At 36.4% G+C, this 18,421-nt stretch overlaps 1 protein-coding gene across 3 annotated transcripts in view; it reads left to right on the top strand.

Annotated features, from left to right (window-relative positions):
- Positions 1-18,421, top strand: part of ATM (ATM serine/threonine kinase) — a 144,424-nt gene that overhangs the window by 9,628 nt on the left and 116,375 nt on the right. For all 3 annotated transcript variants that reach the window (XM_043482936.1, XM_043482939.1, XM_043482937.1), the window contains 6 exons: positions 2,510-2,605; positions 2,688-2,800; positions 5,298-5,443; positions 8,849-9,013; positions 16,132-16,297; positions 16,945-17,183. In XM_043482936.1, coding sequence (XP_043338871.1) covers positions 2,534-2,605; positions 2,688-2,800; positions 5,298-5,443; positions 8,849-9,013; positions 16,132-16,297; positions 16,945-17,183 — 901 coding nt within the window. In that variant the 5' untranslated portion in view covers positions 2,510-2,533. The remainder of the gene's footprint in view (positions 1-2,509; positions 2,606-2,687; positions 2,801-5,297; positions 5,444-8,848; positions 9,014-16,131; positions 16,298-16,944; positions 17,184-18,421) is intronic.

The raw sequence follows: 18,421 nt of genomic DNA on the forward strand, positions 1-18,421 counted from the left end.
GATCAACTTGGTTGAGATCGGAAAAGGACAATGGATTTGCCAATTCAGAAGCTATTAAGAAATATGTATCATACCAGTTGCATGTTGGGAGTGGAAACTAAATTGTTGTGGATTAATGTATTAATTGAATTAAACTCTATCTAGTGACGCTCTTACTCTAGCTAACTACTCTAGTTCCTCCAGTCATCTTAAGTTACTCCAACATTCTTTGCCTTTTCCATCTTAGGAACCTTTGGCTAGGCTAGTCTCCTCTAAGATGTTGGTTCTCTTAACTCTTTCTGTGACTGGCACCGGTTCGTTCAGATCTTGGCTTTATTGTAAACTCCTCTGATACATTTTCCTTGGTAGTTTATAAAAAATAAATTTTATTTTTTTATTGTTGTTTTCAGTCATTAAGTCATGTTTGATTCTTTGCGACCCCATGAACTGCAGCACGCCAGGCTTCCCTGTCCTTCACTGTCTCCTGAGTTTGCTCAAACTCATGCCTGTTGAGTCTATGATGCCATCCAATTATCTTATCCTTGTTGTCCCCTTCTCCTCTTGCCCTCAGTCTTTCCCAGCATCAGGGTCTTTTTCAGTGAGTTGGATCTTCTCTTCAGGTGGCCATAAATAGTATTTGCTTCCTCTGAGGCATATGTCACAATTTGGAATTATGCATTGACTTATCAGTTTGTTGTTACTCTCCCCAACTGGTTATGACTCCATGAAGGTAGGATTTGTTCTTCAAGTTTCTACTCCTAGCGTAGTGCCTTGAACACAGTAGTTGCCAAATAAATATTGTTGCTTGTATCAGTGAAGGAACATTTCCTATTTATATAGATAATACTGAACTGTTTTGTTTTCTTGAGAATAATCAATCTCTGAGAGATGGGTAGGAAGGAAAGCAAAGTCAACACAGCTTAAAAAAAAAACTTTAGAGCTACCATTTCTTGAAAGTGTCACATGTTCAGTAAGCATGCATTTTTTTCACATTACAAATAACGTATTAGGGATATAGGTGCCTGCCTTTATGGTTCTTTGGATGTTGCTAAGGTGTTTTCATTGGTTAGAATCCCAATTTTATTTTCCTTATTGACTCAAGAGGGCTTAAACTAAAATTGAGCAAGAAGGGAGAGTTCTTGATAAAACTGTAAGGGAAAAATGAAAACAACAGTTCTTGTCTTCAAGAAGTATAGAGTCAAATGAAAAAGGCTATCAAGTAATCAATGGCCTATATTATACAGCACAGTAAAAGAGATTGTAAAGGTAAAAGAGGATGAGACGGTTGGATGGCATCACAGACTCGATGGACATGAGTCTGAGCAAGCTCTGGGAGTTGGTGATGATCAGGGAGGCCTGGTGTGCTACAGTCCATGGGGTCACAGAGTGTTGGACATGACCGAGAGACTGAACTGAACTGAACTGGAAGGAGGTTGTAATAGGGATAAAGGAATCAAAACAACTGTTGAATATAAATGGAGAAGACAACTAGAGCTATCTGCCAATAGAGGTAGTTTATCCTGAGTGTCTAAAGAGCGGGTAGTAATTTTGTTGGAGAAATTTCTTCCTTCGTAGGAAGACTGGAAATGGCCTCTCAGTTCCTCCCAGTTTTAAGATTCTGTGAGATTAAGCTAGGGGAGGAAAACATGCTTGATCTTGAAAGATTGAGAACTTAGGTGAAAAGATGGGGAAAGGACTCAGCCCACCTTTTTTCCTCTTGAGATGTATGTGTAGTGTAGATATAATAGACAGACATAGGGACATTATTTTTTTTGTTTATAAACATTTCTAGTAACAATAATGAAGCTTCTTTGTAAAAAGGCTCAGAAATACTAAAACAATGCTTTTCTTGAAAGATTTTTTAAGTTTATCAAAGAAAGGTTTGATTATATCAAAAAATCTGAAAGGAAGTCTACTGCAATGGCATTAAGGCATAGTAAGCTATAGTTGACCTTTGACATTTACAAGGTTGTCACTATAGCATGTAATTTCCTTCATTTCCATGTGTAACAATAGTATAATTTTCCTCTATTTTTATGTATTAAATGAGAACCATGAATCCAGTTGAGATGTAAGTGTTTGGCAGGGCTTACTAGCTCTGAGAACCTCTTAACATATCAGTTCAAAAACACAATTTGAGCTTTTGGTTCAGCAAAATGGCAAGTCACTATAAGAAAGGGTGCTTTTGAATAGTTCAGTTAGTGTTAAATCCTTAAGTGCTCTTTTCCTTATTCTTTGCCTGACAGTCTTTTTTATTCATCTTTTATATTTTAATATAAATGTCATGTTTCTTAGAAGAGGTCTCAGAACAATAAAATAAAATAGACATTTCTTATTTTTATCCTGCTGCACCTTGAACACATTTGCATGTTAAGTCTTTGTTTTGATATATTCTAAGAAAATCATTTAAATATGGAAATATTAAGAAAAATCATTATGCTTTGTAATATGCCTCTAGTTATACAGTTAGATCTAACTATATAATACCACAATCTGAAATAATTTTACATATATATTTATTTTTTTACAGATATGTTTTCTGAAATTCTGAATCATGAGTCTAGCACTTAATGATCTGCTTATTTGCTGCCGTCAACTAGAACTTGATAGAGCTACAGAGCGAAAGGTAGTAAGTTACTTACATTTAATCTTTCCTTGAAACAAATGTGTGATTGGTTACTCATTATTTTGTTCTTTTTCATTTTCAGAGAGAGATAGAGAAATTTAGGCGCCTGATTCAGGATCCTGAAACTGTTCGACATTTAGATCAGCATTCAGATTCTAAACAAGGGAAATATTTGAATTGGGATGCTGTTTTTAGGTATTCGATTCTAATTCTTTTTTCTGTCTTTATTTTTCTCTTTCATTTTTATTTCTGTTGTGATATTTTTATGTGTATATAGGTCAGCTTATCTTTGCTCCCTGTATATCATTGTGCCTTGCATAGGAAATTGATGCTCAGTATTTATCTGAAACATAATTTTTAAAGGACGTTCATGTAAAATAGTTAAGATTTTTGAATTATATGTTCAATAAAATATCTTTGACATATCTCACTCAATATGACAGAGAATTTCTTTCATATTACTTCATTCATAAGACTTTATTTCAAATTAGAGAGTAAAATTAAGTTATATTAAGTGCTTTATAACTTTGGCATCTTTAAATATTGCTCTAAGTAACTGCCATATATAAATATAATAAAAAATGAAAAGGAATTTTAGAAAAATTCCATATGAATGCAGGTAACAAACACAAAACTCATGCTTTGGAAAGATACAATTCATTACTTGACTGGAGTGGCAAACAGAATTGATGCTTTTATATAAAAGGTATAATTTTCAATTATGAAATCCATTCATAATTAGAAATAGGTGGTAAGACTTAGGAAAGATAAAGTATTTTAAAGTAACGTAGAATACTGATAAACTTGAAAGAACATTTTCAGTCTAGGGAAATAGGAGTGTATATTCATTCTTGAGTGTTTAGAATAGATAATCTATTTTATTTTTTAGGTCTTATTTGGCACTAGACAGACCATTGTCCTCAATGGCCTTCATTGTGGATAACATGAAAAATACATACTTCTTTTCCTGTGGTTCCTTACTTTATTTCAGATACCACAAATAATTTTTGTTGTTTTAGTCACTCATTCCTGTCTCTTTTGTGACCCCATGGACTCTAGCCCACCAGGCTCCTCTGTCCATGGGATTTCCCAGGCAGGAATACTGGAGTGGGTTGCCATTTCCTCTCCAGGGGATCTTCTTGACCCAGGTTTTGAATCCACATCTCCTGCATTGGCAGGCAGATTCTTTTCCACTGAGTCCCCAGAAAAGCCTAACAAATATAGTTATTATCTAAAGATGAATATTTTGCATAAGATGATCATGTAGGCCATCTGAGTACCTAACACTCCTGGCTAATCATGAATATCTTATAGGCAGACTTCATTTAAATTAAGGCTAGGAACCTTACCAACTCTTTAGGAAGGAGGTTCCTATTTTGCTGAAAGTTTTACTTTTGTCTTAGGTTCAAAGGATTTGTTAACAAAAGAAATCACTTGTTACAAATAAATAAGTTCAACTTTTAATAGATGATTATTTAACTTAATTTTGGTTCAATTCAGTCACTCAGTTGTGTCCGACTCTTTACAACCCCATGAACCGCAGCACACCAAGCCCCTCTGTCCATCACCAACTCCCAGAGTTTACCCAAACTCATGTCCATTGAGTCTGTGATGCCATCTAATCATCTCATCCTCTATCGTCCCCTTCTCCTCCTGCCTTCCATCTTTCCCAGTATCAGAGTCTTTTCAAATGAGTCAGCTCTTCGCATGAGGTGGCCAAAGTATTGGAGTTTCAGCTTCAACATCAGACCTTCCAGTGAACACCCAGGACTGATCTTTAAGATGGACTGGTTGGATCTCCTTGCAGTTATTAAAAGAACAGAAATAGAAATAATAGAGAAGAGTAACAGCACATACATCACCAAATTGGGCCAACCAACATTCAGACTTAAACAGTGCTGGGAAGTCCCTTGTTAACAGCAATCTGGAGTCCCAATTGGGAAAAGGTCCTGGGCTGTACGTCCACCCCATGGGTGAGACTTCAAATTGCTAGTTTAGGGGCTCCTGCTTATAATCCCAGGCCATAAGCTGATATCATCTTCAGTTTGCATGCGCAAATGAAACCCTGATTTAATTTTTACAATGGGTTTCACCTTGTGAGTCATAAAACTCTGTAGACCCTGGGGGACTGGCCAGGTCCTCAGGGGCATAAGAGATTCCAAGACCCACTCCTTTCTTATCTAAAGTGCCCCCTGACTTGTTGTAATTGCAGGCAGGTATGAAACCGAGGCAGTGTCCAGGCAAATCAGAAGCAGGTGAAAGGCCTACTCTGTTGCTGCTGAAGCTTGGACAAGACTTCCTCCATTTTAATTTCCTTAATAGTAGGTTATGTAATACACACACACACACACACACACACACACACACACACGTCATGTACTAAATAGCAGAAGGAGGTGAGAAAGAATGGAGAGCCCTTAATTGTTTTGCAAGCTTTTAATGATAAATGAGAAAGCAAGCAGGAAAGCAGTAGAAAATCATGGAAGTTAACAGATTAAGAACTTTGTAGACCAGACTTTAAATTGGTGTTGAGGGCTTGGCCTTGGAAATGTAATTGTTTTGGTTAGTGTACATTGTTTGAAGAAGTGTGGTTTAAAAGTGCTCTTTATGATGGCATGAAGAACATTTTGAAACTATTAAAATAATGTTAGTATTTAACAAGTTTCTGGAATTCCATTTCATGTTTTTGAAGGTTTTTACAGAAATATATTCAGAAAGAAACAGAATGTCTGAGAACAGCAAGACAAAATGTATCAGCCTCAACACAAGCCACCAGGCAGAAAAAGATGCAAGAAATCAGTAGCTTGGTCAAATTCTTCATCAAATGTGCAAATAAAAGTAAGTGCTGTTACTTGGCTTAATGGGTTATTGTTTCATGAGTTTGGTCTGAATAGGGTGAGATAAAAGTTGAGTACTAACTCTGATTTCTAGTACATATAATGATTTTTATTATTATAGCTTCAAATATTTGGAGGAATTTATACAAGCATAGTGAAAAAGTGAATTTGAAAGTCACTCAGTCATGTCTGACTCTTTGCAGTCCCATGGACTATACAATATTCTGCAGGCCAGAATACTAGAGTAGATAGCCTTTTCCTTCTCCAGGATATCTTCCCAACCCAGGGATTGAACGCAGGACTCCCTCATTGCAGGTGGATTCTTTACCAGCTGAGCCACAAGGGAAGCCTGTTATACAAGCATAGAATGATAGGATCTCAGGGTTGAAAGAATTAAAAAATATCATTTCTGGAGAAGGAAATGGCAACCCACTCCAGTATTCTTGCTTGGGAAGTCCCATGGACAGAAGAGCCTGGCCGTCTACAGTCCATGACTGAGCGACTAATTAACAATTTTTTTTTTTTACTCTAAAAGATAATGTCATGGTTTTCAAAGGTGCTTTTGTAGCTTGAGGGATGGTTTGATCAGCCTTTTAAATCTGAACACTTAACTCACCTCTCAGCTCCTCCTGGATCCCCATCCTTTCGTCACATGCAGGTGTCTAGGCTGCTGGCGGCCACTGGGTCTGAAATGCGATCTCCATTGCCTCCGCTTCCGCTGGCAGACAGAATTACATCCTCCTTTTTCTCTGTATCAGCTGCAGTTTAGAAAGAAATGAGTTTCCAGAGGCTACTGTAACAGGACCTCAGTTATGGACTTGGCGTGGCAGGAATCTACTTGTTATAGCTTGGGAAAAAAAGAATTATTTCATCTACCCATTTTTCCTGAATCCCATCTATATATATCCCTGGCACTTAGATGGTCTCAATGATTAAACATACCTTTTGAGACTTTCTTTTCTATCTTAGAGGAGTTCTCATAGTAGGGAAAACCTGTCTGTTTGTTACTGCTTCTATTTTCTGAGATAATACAAAAAATACTAATCTTTTTAATATGACGTCCTTTGAGATATTTGAAGTTAGACATGATATTTTCTGAGTCCTCTTCTATAAGCTAAACAGACCTGCTTCCTTTAGCTCATATGGCCTACTTTTGTATCACTTTTCTAAATCTTCAGTTTAACTCTCTCTCTTAAAACGTGTGGGACTCAGTGTTATAGGCATATTCTGATTGGTATGGAGTAGAACAGGGCTTGGATATCTTTTATTCTATACTTTAACAAATTCATTCTAAGATCAATTAGCTTTTTTGGCAGTCAGAACCCATACTCAACCAGCCCCGTGCTTATTATAAATAAAAAAAAAAAGACAAGTTCTTTTTTGCTCCTGATGAGCCGCATGGCTCTTATTTTACCCTTACACGGTTAATGTTTTGAAAAGCTGATATTTTTGAACCAGAATACAGAAATTGCTTTCTGTAAGGAAATGGCTGTCATACAATGCTAAAAAGCTAGAAGCAGAAATATTTGTTTAGGAACTTGGACTCAAACTGTTTACTCTTCACAAATAAGAAATTGACTTTGTGATGCCAAGTTTAGTTTAAGAATCAGAAAAGCCTATTATGGGTAAACATTATTAAGTAGAAGGTTATAGAATTGTTAGTAAATGATACTTCAGAATGGTAGGATGAAAGTTGAGTCTAAAGACAATGGCTTTAGCAAAAATTTAGTTTTCTATGTCCTCTGAGATGCCATTTCATGTGGATAGCTCCAAGTCCTGAGAAGAGACTGCAGCGCAGACAAAAGAAAACCACACTGAAATGTTTTCGAACCTGCTTTTTCTCTGTATCTATTAAACTTTGTATTCTTGGCTACTACTGCTGGGCTCTTAATAGATCTTAATCTGGTCTTACAGAGTTTATGATTGAATGAAAGATACTTGTAGCTCATTCATAGCCCATCAGAAAAGTATGCAGCTTAGAATTTTGCTTTAAAGTGAAAAAAACCCTTCTATTGCAAAATTAACAATGGGGATCACATTTTAAAGTGTATTTTTTTTTAATTGCTTCTCGGCCTTTTGGCTAAGATGAAGTGTAAAGTGTATTTTTATTTAAGGCTTTTTTTTCTTTCGAGTTTTTGTTAAACTCAGAATAAGACCAGGCTGCTACTATCATGTTATCTCACTTCTTAAATTTTTTTTTCAAATGGTTTGAGGGTTGATGGGAATTTAACACGTGTCTAAATTTTGCCAGACTTGCTTAACATCTAAGATTTGATGAAAGAAACAGAGATGAGAAAAAAAGAGGTAGCTGGAAAGGAACCAGTAAGCAAATATTGTTCAACTATGACAGAAGTTATAGTTAAGAAAATGTTACAAAGACTATAAGAGAGAAATGCACAGGGTGTTACAGCAGAGGATATTATGATTGTGCATTTCATCATTAGCCAGATTTCTAAAATTATAATACAAGTCATTAGTAAAAATAATATTTTAGCCAAAAGGCCAAGGAGCAATGATTTTTTTAGTTGTACCAGTGTATTTTTATTTACCATACTTATATACTGAATACAACTAGTCTTATCATAAAAAAACCCTAAACTAGTATATATTCAGATGTACATAATGACTTGTTCATAGCTTACAACAAAAAATATATATGTAATTTTAAGGTTGTTAATAGTGAAATATGAAAAATTTCAGCTGTGACACCAGCATGATTTACTGTAACAAAAATAACTAAGTAATTTTTAAATGTATTTTGTTACCTTTAAGAATATATCCATTATATATATATGTATATTATATAAAATGTATATATGTGTATATATATACAAAACTTTCAGGACCTCTAATAAATAAAACTAAAAATTATAGCCTTATATATTTGTATGCAATAAATGCTATTATAAGACTTTAAAGTAATTTTGCTTTTCAAAGTAAATAGTAGTCTCCTTAATGTCTTATTCTAATAAATTCAGATTTTTATTAAAAACACCAAGAAACTTTGAATCATTTTAGGTCTAATGTCAGAAATTGTGAATTATTAAGGATAGAGTGAATGATTGTTTTTGTTATATAATCCTACAGATTTGGCAGACTAGCAGATTGGTAAAGGGACCAGATAGAAATGTTTTTGAGTTTTGCAGGCTATGTCGTCTCTGTCTCAACTGCTCAACTTTGCCGTTTTAGCATGAAAGTAGCCATAAACAATATGTAAGTTAATAGATATGTCTATGGTCTGATAAAACTTTGTTTTAAAAAACAGATGGCTGGCTGAATTTTGCCCCAAGGGCCATAATTTTCTAATCACTCTTTTATGAGAAGGAGGTTCATACAATTGCTGTTCCAAGCGTCCTTAACATATTTTTCTTGAGGTTTATGTTTCTACTTGTTTATTTTTAAATAGGAGCACCCAGGCTGAAATGTCAGGAACTGTTGAATTATATCATGGATACAGTGAAAGATTCATCCCATGGTGCTATTTATGGATCTGATTGTAGCAATATATTGCTGAAGGACATTCTTTCGGTGAGGAAATACTGGTGTGAAATATCTCAGCAACAGTGGCTTGGTATGTTTTAAAGTTTGTTGTTTGTGACTTTTTTCCTTGTGAAATGAAATTTCACCAAAAGAACGTTGAGAGACTATATATATCTCCCAAATGACCTCACAGTTTAACAGTACCTTGGTAAAATTAAATGGTTATAGATTTTAACAGTTTTTATATATTATGTACTTCCTAAATTGTTGTCACTAATAATGTATTTGGTGCCTGCTATCAGAACTTAAATTGCAGAATTGAAAGATGCCATACCTTTCCTCAAAGACTTGGCAGTCCAATGACAGAAAAAAACAAAGTAAACCAGAAGTTAGAAGGAAGTGAGTTCACAGATCAGTGACACCTAAACTCAACAATGATTAGAGTAGAAAGAAGAAAACCAAGAGAGAGAGGCGTCATAAAAGGGAAAGCAAGAGAGTTTCATGTTGGAAGAGGTGTGGCATTTCAAGTGTTGTAGAGGTAGTAAGACACAGAAGTATCAATTGGATTAGGCAGTTAGCAGGTCACTGGTAAGGTGCTGTGCGGTGTTTAGTCACTCAGTTGTGTCTAACTCTTTGCAATCGCATGGACTGTAGCCCACCAGGCTCCTCTGTCCATTGGGATTCTTCAGACAAGAATACTGGAGTGGGTTTCCATGCCCTCCTTCAGGGGATCTTCCCAACTGAGGGATTGAACCCAGGTCTCCTGCATTGCAGGTGGATTCTTTACCGAAAAATACTATGATAGAATATATAGGACTCAGTGACTTAGAAGGTAAGTAGAGTGGGATGGATGTCAGTGAGGTATTGTTGACAGTTTCTAGGTGAGAAGTACTATGTGACCACAAAGGAAATTTGGTCAGAGACTGAAATATTTGAGTTTATTGATTTCAGAGGTAGAGTATTTCTGGCTCTGGGTGGGCTAAGTGGGTGGAAATGGTATTTGGCTTTAACGAGGTGACTTTTAAGCCAGGTGTCAAAGTCTTCTAATATAGTTGCCTCTGAAAATTTAGAAACTCAGTGTTTTTCATTGAGAAGTATTCAAGATAAGTTGTGATAACTTAATAGACATTTATCTGTATTTTTTTTTTACTGTCAATTTATCATTTCAAAATAAGATGTTTATGGACTGTAAAACCATGACCTAATCAGTGCCCTGCACTGTATTCTACTGTTCCTACATGAATAAATGTCTTCTCAGCTATTGCTTAATTTCTTATATATCTGGGGCCTTTGCTGTTTTTCTGAACACAAAGGAAGTTGTGTCTCAAACAGGGCCTCAGAAAGCCTAGTAGCAGCCTTTGGAGAATAGGCCAGTGATGTCTAGGATACTTCAACACATCTGTCACCAAAATAGTTCAGCCTAAATATTTAGGATATTTGGACATTTTAGATTATTACTTGTAATGATGAGTCTCTGAAAAATAGGCAATAATTCCTCTAGTCTCTATATAATGATTCCATCATCTGGCACATTCTCTGAAATTCTCTATATTTTTAAGGAAACTACTTCCACTTGTAATAATCAGTCATTTTGATTGATTATTTTGAATTTTTCTAGTTAGTTACCTTCTCTGAAATTTACTTCTCTAATGAAACTCTGCTCAAGAGGTGTTTACATTCAAAATATATTTGGTAGAGGTGGCTATTGAAGCCATTGTTGTGGATGAAATTGTCTAGGTAGAGAGTTTAATATGAGATGAGAAGATGGTCTAAGACTAAACCAACATTTCTATATATATTTTGGAATCAGCATGTTAATTTCTACAAAAAGTCCTGCTGCTGCTGCCAAGTTGCTTCAGTCGTGTCCGACTCTGTGATCCCATAGACGGCAGCCCACCAGGCTCCCCCCGTCCCTGGGATTCTCCAGGCAAGAATACTGGAGTGGGTTGCCATTTCCTTCTCCAGTGCATGAAAGGGAAAAGTGAAAGTGAAGTCGCTCAGTTGTGTCCAACCCGTAGTGACCCCATGGACTGCAGCCTACCAGGCTCCTCCGTCCATGGGATTTTCCAGGCAAGAGTACTGGAGTGGGTTGCCATTGCCTTCTCCACAAAAAGTCCTGCAGGAGTTTTATTTGGATTGTTTTGACCCTGTTGAACAATTTAGGAGAGCTAGACATCTTAACAACATAGACTCTTCCAGTCCATGAGCATGATATATCTCTCCATTTATTTAGGTTGTTTTTGATTTGTCAGCATTTGCAGAATTTGTATAGTTTTGTTAGATTTATACTGCTGTAGTTGGTAAATTTTACTGTCTTTTAAAAACATTTTCTTTTCCATATTGTTCATAAATACCATACCGATCTGGAACCTTGCTAAAATCACTCACTTATTAGGTCTAACACCTCTTTTGTTTTACTTTTTTTTTCTTTCTTTTTTTGTTCTTTTGTTTTACTGAGCCATGTGGCCTGATTTGTTTTTTCGCCTTATATTGGCTAGGACCTCAGTATAAGTATTTTTTAATGATAAGATATGCATAACATAAAATTTACTGTTTTAACCATTTTTATGTATACAATTCAGCGGTATTAAGGATATTCATTGTTGTGCAACCGTCACCACTCATTTCTAGAACTTTTTTCTTCTTCCTAAACTGGAAGTGTATCCACTAAATAAGAACCTGCCCTACTTCCTCCTCCAGTTCTTGGCAACTATTCTACTTTCTGTCTCTGTGAATTTGACTACTCTCGCTCCTGTAAATGAAATTCTACAATATTTGTCCTTTTCTGAATGACTTATTTCACTTAGCATAATGTTCACATGTTGTAGCATTCATCAGAGTTTTCTTCCTTTTAAAGTCTTAGTGATATTCCATCGTTTATGTATACTACATTTTCTTTACCCATTCATCTGTTGTTAGTATGTTAGGCTACTGTGAATAATGCTGTTATAAACATGGGTGTACAAATAGCTCTTTGTGTCCTTGCTTTCAATTATTTTGGGTATATATTCAGAAGTGAAATTGCTGCATCATGTGGTGATTCTATGTTTAATTTTTTAACTACTCACCATACTGTTTCCCACAAGGGCTACACCATTTTATATATTCAGAGCAATGGACAGGTGTTTCAGTTTCTCCACACCCTCACCAGCTCTTCATTTTCTTTCTTTTTTTGATAATAGCCATCCTAATGTAAGGTAAATATATGGGAAGTGGTATCTCATTGTAATTTTGGTTTATCTTTCTTTAATGACTAGTGATGTCGAACTTTTCATATGCTTATTTGGCTATTTGTATATCATCTCTAGACAAAAGTCTATTCAAATATTTTGGCCAGTTTTTATAAGGTTAGTTGTTGTTGGATTGTAGGAGTTCTTTATATACTTTGAATATCAATCCCTAATCAGATACATAGTTTGGAAATATTTTCTCCCATTCTGTTGCAGGAAGGGGGACCTGAAAGGCCTGAAAGTGGGCTCTTGTCTTAACACTTGGAAATGAATTGTTGAAGGAGACACATGTGCTGAAAAAGCAAGATATTTTATTGGGAAGAGGCGCTCAGGCAGAGAGCAGTAGGGTTAGGGAACCCAGGAGAACTGCTCTGCCATGTGGCTTGCAGTCTCAGAGTTTATGGTGATGGGGTTAGTTTCCAGGTTGTCTTTGGTGGGTCATTCTGATTCAGGGTCCTTCCTGGTGGCACAAGCATTGCTCATCCAAGATGGATGTCAGCGAGAAGGATTCTGGGAGGTGGTTAGACACATGGTGTCACCTTTTGACCTTTCCCAAACTCTTCCAGTTCAGTTCAGTTCAGTCGCTCAGTCATGTCCAACTCTTTGCGACCCTGTGGACTGCAGCACACCAGGCTTCCCTGTCCATCACCAACTCCTGGAGCTTGCTCAAAAACTCATGTCCATCGAGTTGGTGATGCCATCCAACCATCTTGTCCTCTGTCGTCCCCTTCTCCAATGGACTCTTCCAGTTGTTGGTGGCTTAATAGCTCTGTGTTCCTTACCAGGACCTCCTTCATAAAACAACTCATGCAAATGGTTACTGTGGTGTCTGGCCAGGGTGGGTGGTTTCAGTCAGTGTGCTTCCCGCAATAATTCCTTGTTGTTGTTTAGTTGCTAAGTCACATCTGACTCTTTGCAACCCCACAGACTGCAGAACACCAGGCTTCTCTGGCCTTCACTCCTGGAGTGAAGTTTGTTCAAACTCATGTCCGTTGAGTCAGTGATGCCATCTAATCAGCTCATCCTCTGTCGTCCCCTTCTCCTCCCGCCTTCAGTCTTTCCCAACATCAGGGTCTTTTCCGATGAGTCAGTTCTTCACATCAGGTGGACAGACTATTGGAGCTTCAGCTTCAGCATCAGTCTTTTCAGTGAATATTCAGGGTTGATTTCCTTTAGGATTGGCTGGCTTGATCTTCTCGCTGAAGAAGGAATGCTCAAGAGGCTTCTCCATCACCATGATTCGAAAGCATTAATTTTTCGGCACTCAGCCTTCTTTATGGTCCACCTCTCACATCTGTACGTGACCACTGGAAAAATCATACCTTAGACTATACAGACTTTTGTGGATTGCCTTTAATTCTGATGATAGTGTCCTTTGATGCACGAAAGGTTTTGATTTGATGAATACAGTTTATCTACTTTTTCTTTCGTTGCCTGTGCTTTGGGGGTCTTTTCCAAGAACTCGTTGCCAAATGCAATGTCATGAAACTTTCCCCCTCTATTTTCTTCTAAGAGTTTAAATAGTTTCTCCTCCAATATGATTTTGATTAGGAGTGGTGAGAACAGACATCCTTTCTTGTCCTTTTCCTGGTTTTAGGTGGAACAATTCAGTGTTTGCTCATTAGCATGTTAGCTGTTGATACAGGCTGAGGACATTTCCTTCTATTCTGGTTGCTCATTTTTATCATGAGTGGTTATTGAATTAGGTTACATTTTTTCCTGCATATATTGAGATAATTATAGAGCTTTTTGTCTTAGTTTATTGATAATGGTGAGTTATGTTAATTAGTTTTTCATAGGTTGACTCAACCTTGTGTTCCTGCTATATACCCTACTAGGCATGATGTATTATCTATTTTATATATTATTGGGTTGAATTTGGAGGTCGTGGTTGTTGTAAGGTTTTTAACTATGAACTCGGTTTCTTTAATAGATGCAAGATTTAGATTATGCAATATAGATGCAATATATTTAGGTTAAATATTTCAGTGATATTTGATTATTTGTTTCTTTAAGAATTTGTTCATTTCGTGTAAGTTGTTGAAAGTATGAGTGTAAAGTTCTTAAATATTGTCTTATCATCCTTTTAATATGCTTAGGCTCTGTTGTGATATTGCCTCTTTCACTACAGATTCTGATCTTACCATTTTTAGTTCCTTCTGTTTGTTTTGGGTTTCATTTCTTCTCTAGTTTCTTAAACTTAGATCATTAATTTGAGAGCTTCTTTCCCAGTACATGCATTTAATATAATAAATTTTTCTCTAAACACTACTTTAGTCACATCTCACAAATGTTGACAATGTTGAGAGAGCAATTTATAGCATTAAATGCCTACATTAGAAAAGAAGAAATGATATCAGGTATGTGTGTATATATATATATACACACCTTGAATTCCAAGTATAAATATATCAATATATACCTTAGATTCCATCTCAAGAACTAGAAAAAGAAAAATCCAAAGATTTCAAGCAGAATAACAGAAATCAATGAATACAGAAAACAATAAAGAAAAATTACAGAAACAAAAAGCTGATTCTTGGACTTCCCTGGTGGCTCAGTGGTAGAGAATCAACCTGCCAATGCAGGAGACATGGGTTCAATCCCTGAGCTGGGAGTATCCCACATGCCACAGAACAGCTGAGAGCATGCACCACAGTTGTTGAGCCTGTGCTCTAGAGCCCGGGAGCTGCAACTCCTGAAAACCACACACCCTAGAGCCCGTGCTTTGCAACGAGAGAAGCTACTTCAGTGGGAAGCCCGCTCACTGGAACTAGAGAGTCTCCCCTGCTCGCATCAGTGAAGATGCAGCACAGCCAAAAATAAATTTTTTTAAAAAAATAAAGATATTCTGGCTACTCATCGGCTACTCTACTCATTCTGGCTACTCTGGATACCCATCATTGCTGTGAGAAATTGTCCTTTTTCTCTGATTAGGAATCTCATGTCTTCTGTCAGTATCCATATAACTGGTATTCTATTTTTTTTTGTTTTTTTTTTTACATTTATCTGACTGCACCAGGTCTTAATTGTGGTACATTAAGGCATATAGGATCTTTTAGTTGTGGCATGTGGGATCTTTTTAGCTGGAGCATGTAATATCTTTTTAGTTGTAGCATGCCAACTCCTAGTTGCAGCATATGGGATCTAGTCCCCTGACCAGGGATTGAACCTGGGCCCCCTGCATTTGGAGTGTGGAGTCTTGGCCACTGGATCACTGGGGAAGTCCCCTGGTATTTTAATTTGTTAGATTGAAAATAGCGTAAAGTGTCAGTCCTTTCACACTTCCTGACACACTTTACACACATTATTAGGCAACTAGCATAGAACAGTATAAAACTGTGGAGAACACACTGTCTCAAATGCTTTGTTGGGCCTAGCCAAAGAAATTTAGGAATAGAGAATTAAGTCTGAGGTCTGGCTCTTAAACTGGTGTTCACATACTTTGCTGCCTATAGTTGTTCCTGTCTTTTTTTTTTTTTTTAATGATTTTTATTTATTTATTTATTTTTGGTTGTGCTGGGTCCTTGTCGCTGGGGGACTTTTCACTAGTTGTGGTGAGCAGGGGCTACGTTTTAGTTGCGGTGCCTGGGCTTCTCTTTGTGGTGGCTTCTCTTGCTGCAGAGGACAGGTTCTAGGGCATGTGGGCCTCAGCAGTTGTGGCACATAGGCTTAGCTGCTCTGCAGCACGTGGGATCTTCCTGGTCCAGGGATCAAACCTGTGTCTCCTGCACTGGCAGGCAGAGTCTTTACCACTGATCCACCAAGGAAGCCCTGTTCCTGTATTGGAGAGAGTTTAATTTATCAAGTTAAATACTGTTGGGATTCTTTAACTGTGTTAAATATAAATTAGTATAATTTTTAATGTTTTGTTTATGGGATTACCAAAATTTGAACTGTGGCATTTAATTAAGTTAAATGTTTTGATAGTTTTCTTTTTAAAAACATAACTAATACTTTTTCTTTTTTTTTTTTTAAGAATTGTTCTCTGTGTATTGCAGTCTATATCTTAAACCTTCACAAGACATTAATAGAGTTTTGGTGGCAAGAATAATTCAAGTTGTGACCAAAGGATGCTGTTCGCAGACCGATGGATTACATCCCAAATTTTTGGATTTTTTTTCTAAGGCTATTCAGCAGGCACGGTAATCTAATCTATTTTTGTTTTGTATTGGAAATCCATCTGATCCTTTTACAAGACTGTGTTTTATATTCAGTAACTACAATTTTTTACCAATCATAAGGAAGTGTTGGATCTGTTATAGTAGAACTAGTGGATTCCCTAAGAAAGTGTTAGGTCCAGTACTTCCTGAATATTCAATATGCAGAACATGAAGTAATGTTCTTGAGTGGGGAGATGTCTTGCTTTTTTAATAACAGAGAAAGCTTTATGGCCTCTAAGTATTTTTATTTTCCCCATTTTTGAAGATAGGTATAATGCGCTAAGAATAAAATGAAATGGGGCTGTGTTTTGGAAATATCAATATCTTACTATCTGGCATTACCCAATTTATAATGTGAACTATTTTGTAAGTGGTAGGTATTATGAATTAGTTTATTTTTAGACAGTGTTTTAGCAGCAGGGAGAAAGAACAGATCTCTTAGTGCCAATTAAGAACTGTTTTTTGCTGTTGCTATGCAATGCTGCTATGATTTTTTTTTTTTCTGAACAAGTCTGAAAGTAAGGTTATTATTTGGATATCAAATTTTTTCTTTCAGTGTGCAACTTCATAACTGTCTTCAGTTTGTGCATTTCCCCTGTTGTATTAAGTCTTTTTATTTTATGTTACAGACAAGAAAAGAGCCCTGCAGGTCTAAATCATATCTTAGCAGCATTTATTATCTTCCTCAAGACTTTGTCTGTTAACTTTCGAATTCGAGTGTGTGAATTAGGAGATGAAATTCTTCCTACCTTACTTTATATTTGGACTCAACAGAGACTTAATAATTCCTTAAAAGAAGTAATTATTGAATTATTTCAGCTACAAATTTATATTCATCATCCAAAGGGAGCCAAAACTCAAGATAAAGGTATAAAGAAAGTTTTTGCTATTTTGAATTTGTTTCTTCATTGATACACAAAGGGTTAAGTATAAAATCTGTATAATCAGGAGGTTATGACCTTCCTCTGGATTGTTATGCATGGTAATAGAATTAGTCATGAGGATATTTTTCACTTTCTTAAAAAAAAAATGGAAACTATGGTAACAAATCTTATGCATTGCCATTTGTTTAGTACAGTTCTGCATTTTATGAGGAGTACAAACAAAGATGAGACACTGTTTCCTCTAGGAGCTGATTATGTAGTAATAATTAGGTGCTAAGAGGTGTGACACAGAGAAGGCAAGATCTTGTTTATCTACATATGTATTGCTTTTATTAGAAAAATAAAATAGATAAATATGGACTGAACCAGCTAGATGTCAGTTCCCAATGAAGATAAATACATATTGCCTCAAACCTCATAGTTATTCCAGGTTTCTGTTTGCTAGGGAAACTGAAAATAAATGACTTATCCTCCCTTCATTCCTTTAGGTTAATCTATCATCAAGAGAGTATTGCTTGGATGGTGTAGTTCCATTCAGTAGACAAGAATTTTAGTGGGTATAACCGGAATTGAATGAGTTCACTCATGCTTAGGCTATGTCTTGACTCTGGCTTGTACTAGCTTTCAAGCCAATTCATCATGGTTAGTGTAATGACCTTGAAAGTGAAAGTGAAGTCGCTCAGTCGTGTCCGACTCTTTGCCATCCCATGGACTGTAGCCTACCAGGTTCCACAGCCCATGGGATTTTCCAGGCAAGAGTACCAGAGTGGGCTATTTCCTTCTCCAGGAGATCTTCCCGACCCAGGGATTGAACCCAGGTCTCCCGCATTTTAGGCAGCCGCTTTACCATCTGAGCCACCAGGGTAATGACCTTACTTTATCACAATCAGCTGTGTGTGTTTTGTGGTTCTTCTAGTATACATAGTTAGATGTATTTATAGCCCATGAAATGACTATAGGTCAAAGAATAGTGACTTTTCTCAGTTTTTCATCTTTCATATAGCTCTCACCAGAAGGAAAATTAGGCTTATTAGGGCATGGTGTGATATGTTTAGAGTTTTAGTTAAATGCATGTTTAGGATGAATTGAAACTTGGCAGATGATAAGGCTATCAGAAATGCTCATACAGTTTTAGGCTACATTGATAGATTGTATTAAGTTCTTAAATAGCTTAAATTAAATTCATTAGTAGAATTTAAATAGGTTCTTTGTTTGTGGAAAG

This window comes from Cervus canadensis, chromosome 11 (assembly GCF_019320065.1).
Source record: "Cervus canadensis isolate Bull #8, Minnesota chromosome 11, ASM1932006v1, whole genome shotgun sequence".
Taxonomy (NCBI): Eukaryota; Metazoa; Chordata; class Mammalia; order Artiodactyla; family Cervidae; genus Cervus; species Cervus canadensis.